This window comes from Mandrillus leucophaeus, unplaced genomic scaffold, assembly GCF_000951045.1.
Source record: "Mandrillus leucophaeus isolate KB7577 unplaced genomic scaffold, Mleu.le_1.0 Scaffold9, whole genome shotgun sequence".
Classification (NCBI taxonomy): domain Eukaryota; kingdom Metazoa; phylum Chordata; class Mammalia; order Primates; family Cercopithecidae; genus Mandrillus; species Mandrillus leucophaeus.
The window spans coordinates 9,582,329-9,592,748 of record NW_012109807.1 but is presented as its reverse complement, the minus strand read 5'-3'; the positions used below and the strand labels follow the sequence as shown (position 1 = coordinate 9,592,748).

At 52.2% G+C, this 10,420-nt stretch overlaps 1 protein-coding gene and 1 pseudogene across 2 annotated transcripts in view; both read right to left on the bottom strand.

The window, feature by feature from the left end:
* Positions 1-3,225, bottom strand: LOC105531708 (annotated as a pseudogene). The gene is made up of 2 exons (XR_001004845.1): positions 3,220-3,225; positions 1-3,125 (listed from the first exon to the last, which is right to left on the bottom strand). The product of XR_001004845.1 is annotated as an uncharacterized LOC105531708 (transcript).
* Positions 3,048-10,420, bottom strand: part of TMEM127 (transmembrane protein 127) — a gene marked incomplete at its 5' end in the record, with an annotated part of 11,198 nt that continues 3,825 nt past the window's right edge. Inside the window, 2 exons of the mRNA XM_011969686.1 lie at positions 3,048-3,532; positions 4,244-4,408. Coding sequence (XP_011825076.1) covers positions 3,225-3,532; positions 4,244-4,408 — 473 coding nt within the window. The remainder of the gene's footprint in view (positions 3,533-4,243; positions 4,409-10,420) is intronic.

Below are 10,420 nucleotides of genomic sequence, written 5' to 3'. Positions count from 1 at the left end.
TTCCAAGAAAGATGTGTATTCTCCCTAGCAACAACAAAAGAGACCTAAATGGGTTGCTCCCTGAAGGGAGCCCTCGGCTCTTACCGTGATGCACACGTGGGGCTGTGTGACCGAATGTATGAAGGAAGGAAAGAAGGAATGGAGGGAATGTGGGCAATCAAGGCCTGGCACTGCCCTCCAGGAGGCTTATAGGTCACATCCCAGAACTGTCTCCATCCCCACACCTCTCCTAGTAAGATTCATTGCCTATGATTTCAAAGAAAGTGCAGTTTCTAGGAAGTGAAGGAAAACATGAAACATAGAAAATAAAAAGAGAGAAAAACACACAAATTATTAAATAAAATTTAAAAATAGAGGGAAAAAAAGTGTAGTTTGTTCTGCAAGCCACAGCCCAAAGAAGTCTATTTCCTCCCGCAGGATGGCTAGAGTTTAGGAGCCACGTTCTCTTCTATAGCTCACCAGAGGACGCAGCGTGAAGAGCTCAGGTTTGAAGGTTGGGCCTGGGGCAGGAGTCAGCTACTGTTTCTAGCTATTCTAGAAAGACCTAGAAGCTTCCTGTGTGAAAACAGGATTAGAAAGCTCTGGGGGTGAAAATGCCATGCACGGAGCTGGCCCATGCCAAGTCCCTTCTAACCATTTTAAATTACATCTTTGGCCAGGTGCGGTGGCTCATGCTTGTAATCCCAGCACTTTGAGAGGCCGAGGTGGGTGGATAACCTGAGGTCAAGAGTTCGAGACCAGCCTGGCCAACATGGTAAAACCCCTCTCTACTAAAAATACAAAAAAAGTATCCGGGCACAGTGGCACACGCCTATAATCCCAGCTACTTGGGAGGCTGAGGCAGGAGAATCGCTTGAACCCAGGAGGCGGAGGTTGCAGTGAGCTGAGATCACGCCACTGCACTCCAGCCTGGGTGACAGAGCGAGACTCTTGTCTCAAAAAAAAAGAAAAAGAAAAAAAATTACAGCCTCATCAATGTCTCCTGCTTCTCTGAGATGAAGGGAACAAACCAAATCAGGAAAATTGTGACAAAAATGACAGGCAGCCATTGGCATTTCCATTCTTATTTGTGGTTTCTGGTTTTTTGGTTTTGTTTTCCTTTTTAATTTTTTCCTAGAAAAAAAACACAACCGGGGGGATTTATATGACAAACTATCAGTGTCAGGATGGCAGAGGGAAAGAGAAAGAAGAGGAAGGCTCAGAGACATGGGGAGTGAGTAAAAAGTGGGTTCCGGATTGTGCGGAACGGTCCACAGGGTCATGTACAGGTCCGCAGGAGATGACCGGTCCCTTTGGCATGCATGTCCGGTGCCTGGTCTTCTGGTCTGCCTGCTCAGACGCCCATGGGCAGAGCGAGCTGGCCACAAGTAAACCTGCCAACGACGAACTCAGGACTCAACAGAAAGACTCAGTTCAGTTCCTTGGTTTTGTGCTCAGGCAGCCGGCAGCCTTTCTTGCCTGAGAGAAGAGTCCAGAAGAGCAGGAGACTCACCTTTGAACACACTCTGGCATCACCGCGAACTGCAAGCAGCTGCCTGCTCGTGTGCAGGTGTGGCCCTCGCCACCCACGTGGGCATCTGTCCGGACATCCCTGGTCAATCTGGCCAAAGGATGGGACGTGACAGTCCCTTTCTAGCCACAGCTTCATAGTGTTGTCCATTCTCCAGTCTTGCTCAAACTATCGATCACCGTAAAGGTTCGAAGAGATTTAATCCATTTCCTTTTCAGCTCAGCAGTGGACACTGAGTCCCAAGAAGCAGGTAACTTAACAAGGACAGGTTGGCCATCTGGATCTACACTGAAGGTCTTTCAAGTTTCATCCACTTCATGCCCAGATCTCAGGACAGAAAATTCAGGCAGACCCAGAGCAAACAGGGTGGCCGAGTGATGGCTGAGCAAGAAAGGCCCAGCAGCGCACTGCAAGACCAGAGTACATTCAAGAGGGGGAGGGGGGCACGCGGCAGGCTGGAGCCCCAAGTCAGAGTCTAGGGCGGCACTGGTCTGAAGGACACAGCCCGGCCTGCTGGGCTGACAGGGTGGGTCTGACGCCTCACGTGACGGGGCCCCACTGGCTGTATTCCTATGTGGAGGGTGGTGGGTTCCTGCCCTGTTGTGGCCCGTTCCTAAACTGAGGCCAGGTTCCATCTCAGTGCCGCAGTCCTGAGGAGCACCACGCTGGCCCGCCAGCCAGGCCACAGTCCTCAGCCCCTCTGGGTTCCACAAGAAGGCCCCAGGGAGCCAGTCACTGGGAGGGAAGGGCCGGGAAGGGAGGCTGCATTCTACTGGGAGAGACTCGGGAGGGGCTGCCACGGGCTTGGAAGAGCTACAGCCCCAAATACAGAGCCAAAAGGAATGGGATACATGTCTAAAAAGGGACAAAGTCTTGTCCCTATTTTAAAAACAGAATATTGTTGCTGTTGCCTGGTTTCGTTTTTTCCTTTTAAAACCACTCACATTTAAAAGGTGAAGGGCTGGGAGATGTAGTCCCCTTCACTCTGGTCCTCGATGGGCACCAGGGGCCTCAGTCTCACGCTGGCTCCTGCTCTCTTTGCCTGGGCTCCAGCCACAGGAAGCAAGGGCAGAGAGGGCAGCAAGGGCAGAGAGGGCAGCAAGGGCAGAGAGGGCAGCAACGGCTCTGCCTTCCCAACAGCAATTCCCTCTCCCCATAAAACCAGGGCACATGTGAGGAGAAGTCCAAAGAGTAAAGTGCACAGAACTCTCGGGAGCAGGTGGCCTGGGGGTGGGTCACTCCGAGAAGGAAGGGGTCTGGGGGGCGTCAGCCCAGAGCTGCAGCTGTGGAGCAAACCCTGACCCCTGTGAGGTGAGCCTGCAGGGCACAGCCCCCTTTCCCCTGGGCCCTTTGACACTTCTTTCTGGGACTGTCCACTCTCAGCAGCTCTCCAAGGAAAGTCTCGGTCCCAAAGATACGGCCCACGCAGGAGGAAACTTGGATGACCTTCCCTGGCTGGTAATGACTCGTGAACGTGAAGGGGGCAGGATGCGGCAGGAGGGAAAGAGTACGTTATAGAAAACCAGTGGGCCTCTGCTTCTGAGAGCAGGGACACTTGGATGACCCTAAAGGCAGAGTCTCTCCCGGGGAAGGTTTGGAGAAGATGGTCAGGATCCTACCAGTGAGGCCTGCTGGGGAAAGGAGCTCCTCTGGGCGCGAGAGGAGCTGCAGAGTTGGGGGAGGGGCTGCCGAGGAAGAGAGCCCAAGGCTGGCATTAGGGGGTGTAGGCAGGGGGTGGCTGGAACTGGTTGATGACCTCATATTCCGCTGGGTAGGGCTCGTTCTCCTCCATCTCGGAGAGCAGCTCCAGAGCCTGCTCCTCCTCCTCTGTGGGGTAGTGGCGCAGGAGGTTGGCTGCCGTGGCCAGGATTGAGGCTCCACCAGCTCCCGCCACCAGGTAGAAGCTAACAGCAAAGGTGACGTAGACCTGGGATCCATGGTACTTCTTATGCTGCTGCTGCTGGGCCAGGATGAGTTCAGAAGCCCAGTAAGAAAAGCCAATGACGGTGGCACACTGCAGGACTAGGGGACAGAGGGACAGCACAGAAGGGGAATTAGTGAGCACGCCATAGCCAGGATGCTTGAGGACCCAATCACAGCCTCTCTACCCAAACCCCATTCTCAGAGAACCTGCCTGGCCGACTCTGCAAGGAGGAGCTCTCCTGGCCATGGGATTCCTGGCCTGAGGCTGGGGACAGCAGTCTGACCTGATCTAGGCCAGTCAGATTCTCTCTGTCTTAAGGAGCAAACAGGGTCATGCAGGTTGGGAGCTGGAGTAGGCACACCACACTTCGAACCAGCACAGCAGTGCAGGCATGAGGGAGGAGAGCAGCTGCATACAAGAAAAGGCGGGTCTGTGGGGAAGCAGGAAGGTGGAGAGGAGAGAATCTGACCAGGAGCTCCAGGTGAGACACGGGAGACTGCCTGGTTCCTTCTTCACTCGTGTCAGGTCTGAGCTTCAAATGCCACTTGAGAGAGCTGTGAGCTGCTTTGTGGAATTTCTAGCAACATTTCCCCTCCACAGCTGGGCTGAGTGGGTTTGTGATCCTGGCAAGTTAGCAGCTAGACTGGAGCAGGCTGCTGACACCCTGACACTCTGGGAAAGACGAGCTTGGCACATGAGCTCCTGGAAGGGCGTCTGCTCAGAGAAACCAGAGCCCTCACCGGCAACTCAGACAGGATGCCCCTGCCCCATAGCAGTTCCCCCCCGCTACGAGCGGGCCCTCGGCTTACCTGTGAGGATATGGGCGAAGGCATAGCGACGGGTGATCTTCAGGGCGGGATGCTTGGGCCCAAACACATCCAGAAGGAACGCGGAGAGACTACACAGGATGCCCAGGAAACAGAAGGCGGCGATGACCCGCAGGAGCAGCACTGTCTGGGGATTCATGCAGAAATCTGCAGGGGGAGAACCAAATTTTCAGGGCCCCAAGTAACGCCTGGTGCAGGAAGCCCCCACCTAGAAGGAGTCTGATCCCCACCACAGCGCTGGGAGCCAGGGCAGTTCCGGAGGACACTGTCTTAGCTCCCGCTCCTGGGTGGTCTGCAGGGAGCTGGAACAAATTCCACAGTAGCAAACAGAGGCCCTCTGGGCCACGGCTCTCCGGTACCTCAAGTCCTTCTCTCTCCAACAAGACTAGCCTGAGTGCAGGACTCTGCTTCACTGTCTATGCCACGCCCTTCTAACCATTTTTAAAGACCTGACATGTTAACGCTAGAGGATACTTTGAGCTGGCAGGAAAAGCCTGACTTTGGAGCTGAGACAGCCAGAGAGGCTAAGACCACACAGGTCAATTCATACCGATTCTCCATTTCCTCACTCATTCATTCCCTTTTTGTTCCAAAAAGAAGCTGAACTTGAAGACACTATGCTAAGTGAAATCAACCAAATGTAGGACAAATATTTTATAATTCCACTCATATGAGATACTTAGAATAGTCAATTTATAGAGACAGAAAATATAATGGTGGTTGCCAGTGGGTAGGGAGAGGGGAGAATAGGAAGTTATCATGTAATGTGCACAGAGGTTCAGTTTGAAATGATGAAAAAGTTTTGGAAGTGGATAGTCGTGATGCTTGCACAACAATGTTAATGTGCTTCATATCAATGAACTCAACACTTAAAATGGTTAATACTTTGGGTGGCTGAGGCAGGAGGATTGCTCGAGGCCAAGAGTTTGAGATCAGCCTGGGCAACACAGTGAGACCCCCGTCTCTTAGAGAAAAAAAAAAAAAATTAGCTGAGCATCGCGGTCTCAGCTCCTTAGGAGGCTGAGGCAAGAGGACTGCTTGCGCTCAGGAGTTACGGTAAGCTATAATCACACCACTGCACTCCAGCTTGGATGACAGAAAGAGACCCTGTCTCTTAAAAAAGCAAAATATTGGCCAGGCGCGGTAGCTCACGCCTGTAATCCCAGCACTTTGGGAGGCCGAGACGGGTGATCACGAGGTCAGAAGATCGAGACCATCCTAGCCAACATGGTGAAACCCTGTCTCTACTAAAAATACAAAAAGTAGCCGGGTGAGGTGGCGCGCACCTGTAGTCCCAGCTACTGGGGAGACTGAGGCAGGAGAATCGCTTGCGCCCGGCAGGTAGAGGTTGCAGTGAGCCAAGATCCAGCCTGGTGACAGAGTAAGACTCTGTTTTTTGTTTTTTTTTTTTTTAAAAAAAGGTTGGCAGGGCACAGTGGTTCACGCCTGTAATCCCAACACTTTGGGAGGCCAAGGCAGGTGGAACATCTGAGGTCAGGAGTTCGAGACCAGCCTGACCAACATGGTGAAACCCTGTCTCTACTAAAAATACAAAATTAGCCGGGCTTGGTGGCATGTGCCTGTAATCCCAGCTACTTGGGAAGCTGAGGCAGGAGAATCGCTTGAACCTGGGAGGTGGAGGTTGTGGTGAGCCAAGATCACGCCTTCACACTCCAGCCTGAGCAACAAGAGTGAAACCCCATCACAAAAAAAAAAAGGTTAAAATGCTGTTTAATGTTATGTATATTTTACCACAATTTAAAAAAAAGTAAAATAAAGAAAAGAGGAAGAAAGAAGTTGCAGCAGTTTAGAGAAATGTGCAGCTACAAGAAAGCATTACACAGATTCATAAAGTTGGTAGACTACATCATCGCATTTAGTTTTGCTCCCTCCCTGAACTCTACGAGAACAAAAGAATTCTTTTAAAGGGCAACCCACACAAAAAGAAAGGGAGGCGTAAAACAAGGTTCCACAAACTGGAAAGTAAAGGGACACAGACCTACCTAAAAGGGACTCAGCAGACTCGGCAGAGCTGGGGACAAGCCGTCAACAGGAAAAGCTAGAAAGCAACCACATGTATGCCACGAAAGCCCCAGAAGGTTTGGACGGTGCCAGTGTACACACATCAAGGGCATAAATGAAGGAAAAGGAAGAGGCTGAAAGAAAAGACGCAGGACTCAAGGGGTTCCTGGGGGTCATGGTGCAGGGAGAGCCCATGACAACAACCACGCACCAGACACACAGTGCGACTTGTACTTCCCTCCGGTATGTCAGCCATCCTTTAAAACACATTTCAACTAGACGACACTGTCTGTCTCCTGTGATAACTATGCAAACTGCAAAAGCTCCCAGAAGCATAGCGTAGAATAAACGCTGAACCAAAAAGAAACCAGGCCATGATTAAGTATTTTAAGCTTTAATAAAAAGTAGGAAATGGGGCCGGGCACACTGGCTCACACCTGTAATCCCAGCACTTTGGAAGGCTAAGGAGTGGATCACCTGAGGTCAAGAGTTTGAGACCAGCCTGACCAATATGGTGAAACCCTGTCTCTACTAAAAATTTAAAAAATTAGCCAGGTATGGTGGCATGCACCTGTAGTCCCAGCTACTCAGAAGGCTGAGACAGGAGAACTGCTTGAACCTGGGAGGTGGAGGTTGCAGTGAGCCAAGATCACATCACTGCACTCCAGCCTTGGTGACAGAGTGACTCTGTCTCAAAAAAAAAAAAAAAAGCAGGAAATGGGCCTTAACTTCCTCTCCTTCCTCTGTTACAGTCACTAGCAAGTTCTTCTTTTATTTAGGCCATGGGTCACCAAGTGACTTAGGAAAATTTGGAAAGGGCTGGCAAGACTCAGGCTATACAGCGTCCTTTCCTGAACTTGCCCTCAGGCTGAGAGGGTGTGGGATGTGATCATCAATCTCTAGGACACACCCAAATCACTGGGGCACTAGCTGAAAGCGTGTTCCCAGGTCCCCAGAGAGTCTGAGTTCTAGGTCTGGAGCAGGGTCTAGAAATCTGCATTTTAACAAGCAGCCTAGGTAATCCCCATGCAGGTGATCCAAGCCCCACACTTCAAGAAACACCGGTTCAGACCTCAGAGGAAGGTGGACCGATGAGGGAAAGTCCAGGAACCTGGGGACGGGACCTAAACCCAGCAAAGCTGACTTAGCCGAACAGATGCCAGCGTCACAGGCTCTGGGTAGAGGGAAGCCCTGGGCCGTTGGGATTGCGCACGCCCTGCCTCAGGCTCAGAGTTCACCCGGCAGACGCTGGCTAGGCCCAGACAAGGCTCACAGGCCTCTGTCTGGCTTTGCGTCACCCACCAAGAAGCCCTCAGAGCTATCTGTCGTGATCTCTTAGAGAAATATGCAGCTACAAGGAAGTATTACATAGATTAGGAAAGTCGGTGGACTATATCATCACATTTAGTTTTGCTCCCTCCCTGAACTCCACGAGAACAAAAGAGTTCTTTTGTCTGCTGACCATCTGTTTTGGGCCCAAGCATCCAGCCTGGGTAGCTGTCTACTGCCAAAAAGCCTGCCTGTGTGTGAGCCCCGCCTGCAACTGGGACCAGCCTTCACTGAACCCGTCCTGCAGTGCCGTAGTGCATGGGGCCTCACTGAAAGAAAAGCTCTAGGAGACAGGGGCTATCTCCTGGCTTTATTTTAAATATTATTAAGAGCTGGGAGAGTTCTTGTTGGCGTCCATGTGGCATGTGGCAGGGATGGGGCAGTGTTCTTACAGTTAACCTGCCAGAGGCCACACGCCGCTCTGCAGCAAGCCGTGTCAGATTCCACTCTCATTACTAGCGAGGCCAGGCACTTAGGAGTAAGAAAAGCAATACGTGGGGGCTTCAAGGAGCCTGTATTGTTTCTTTGGCTGGATGGTGAGCACAAGGATGTTCATTTGATTATCCTTAAAAATGTACATCCATGACATATACTCCTATTGCCTTATGTTTCATTATACATGAGTTTTAGGAGTAAGGAGACATGAACATGATAAAAAGCTTTCGAGAGGACGTCCCTTCCCTTGTGGATGTCCACCTGCTCCTCCCCAAAGGCAAATATTGTTGGAGGGGCCTTGTATACCCCTCCTGGAACAGCCTGGGCACACAGAAGGGTCAAGTGCCCTCCTGGGGGATTTACCACACAGCTCAGATGAGGAGGTGGGGGCTCCCGGAGGTGAAGTGGCTTCCTCCAGGCCACACGCTGCAGAGCTGGATTCCAAACCATGGTCAGGCTCCCCTGCACTGTGCTGCTCGGAATCACCAAGCACCAGAGTCAGCCACTGTATTTTTGCCTGGAGATCATCAATCAATTCCTAAAGAGTTGTGCGTGAATGAGGGATCAGAAGCTAACAGGAATGCCGTCGGAGCCATCCTCGGAGCCAGCTGCTAAGCTCACTAGAGGAACAGCTTGAAGCAATGAAATCTCTCAAAGAAGCAAAAAAGGTTTGGGTCATTAAGTCCTCACATGGGGAATTACTGGGCAAAGCCTGCCAGGCATGGTGTCCAAGCTCCTGCAGCTCTGCAACCATCAGCGCCTGCTCCAGGAAGCGGCCAGGACACCAGGAAGGCTCGGGATCCGGCGCAATCCTAGCTCTAGCAGAGACTGTGTTACTCTGGGCAAGTCCCTCGAGTGCGCTGGACCCCTGCTCTCCCATCTATCAACGAAGACAGTAACATCTGCCCCACCCACCACCAGGGCCTGCTGGGTCAGCCCATGGAAGAGCAGCCGCCTGTACTGTTACTAACCAGAGGCTGTTTCAGCTGGGCCAGTGTCCCCTCGGCATGCCTTTCCCTCTTCTACCAAGACCTCCCAGACCACACGTCAGCCCATGTGGACCAAAGCCTACTAAAGCCAGACTAAGGCCTACCCTACAAGTGAGACAATATGATAGCGAGGAGAGACTTCTGACCTCAAACTCCAACAGGTTTTGTTCCAATGTAACTGCCTTTCTCCGCTCCAAAGCTGTGAGTAAACCCTCACGGTCAGTAGAAAACCGAGTGTGAACTTCCCGTTGGGTAACGTTAACAGACACACCAGGGGCCTGCCCCATGTAACAGGCGGGCTTTCCTCGGAGGGTCTGAGAGCACGCCGGAAGAACAGGCAGTTATCCTAGACAGGCTTGGAGCCCAGCTCAGACGCTCTTCGGGAGTCAGTATCTCAACTTCTTTCTCTCCTCCCTCCCTAGACATCGGTACAGCGGGGAAGGTGACAAGCACCTGCTCCCACGAGGGAACCGCTAAAGAAAACCCCTGAAGGTTATGGATGTAGGATTTTATTTGAGAGAGAAATGGCATGCAAGGCAGGACCCTAACTTGAAATTCAAGCCAGTGGTGTAGTCCACGATGCCCTGGCTAGACACAGAACACCTCCTATCCTCCAGCTGTGCTCTGGCCTGTTGGTTTTGGTAAACACTGCTTGGCGGTGCCCTCTAGTCATCAGGGAAGTAGGCAGCTGTAACAGGATCCCACGGAACTGACTTTGCTCAAGGTCACTGGTGAGTCACCGGGCTAGATTTGTTTTGAAGGTCCTGCCTCTTCCTGTCTATCTGCCCATTGCTCTAACCACTCCTGACCCAAACAGTTTGCAGGCAGAAAGGCTAAAGGGACTCCTGTCCCACCCCGCACCCTCCTTGCTGGAGTCCCTGTGAATTGGAGACACTTCCCCAGTGCCCCAATCCCTCTTTATGCATCTGTGCTACCTGCTCAGCCTCTCCCTGCTGTGACTTGTTTTAGCTTCCAGACAGGCCTGTGCACAGGCCTCTAACAGAGCCCTCTGGTGCCCAGCCAGGTTATCCCACAGAAACCAACAGGCCCCGCAGGACCTGGCAGTGTCCGCTGCCCCGGTCACCACCTGTCAGGCACACAGGCCCTCCCTGGAAGGCCCTTGAGCTCCCACTGGCTGCTGCCAATTGAGATGCACCTGACTTCTACTCCCCAACTTCCTCGTTCTCCAAAGATGCTTCCTCGAGCTGCTGCCAGTGCTCTTTGGCGGCCACACTTGAGAGGCAGAAAGTCTCAGAAGAAAGGACTATCTGGGGCGCCTCTTTCTGGAGCCATTAGAGGTCTGAGTCTGTCTCCACCCAGGGCCAGGTTGAGAGCTGTGTGAGAAGCAGGCACCGCTTGCTGGAGCACTGGAGAAAACCCAGGA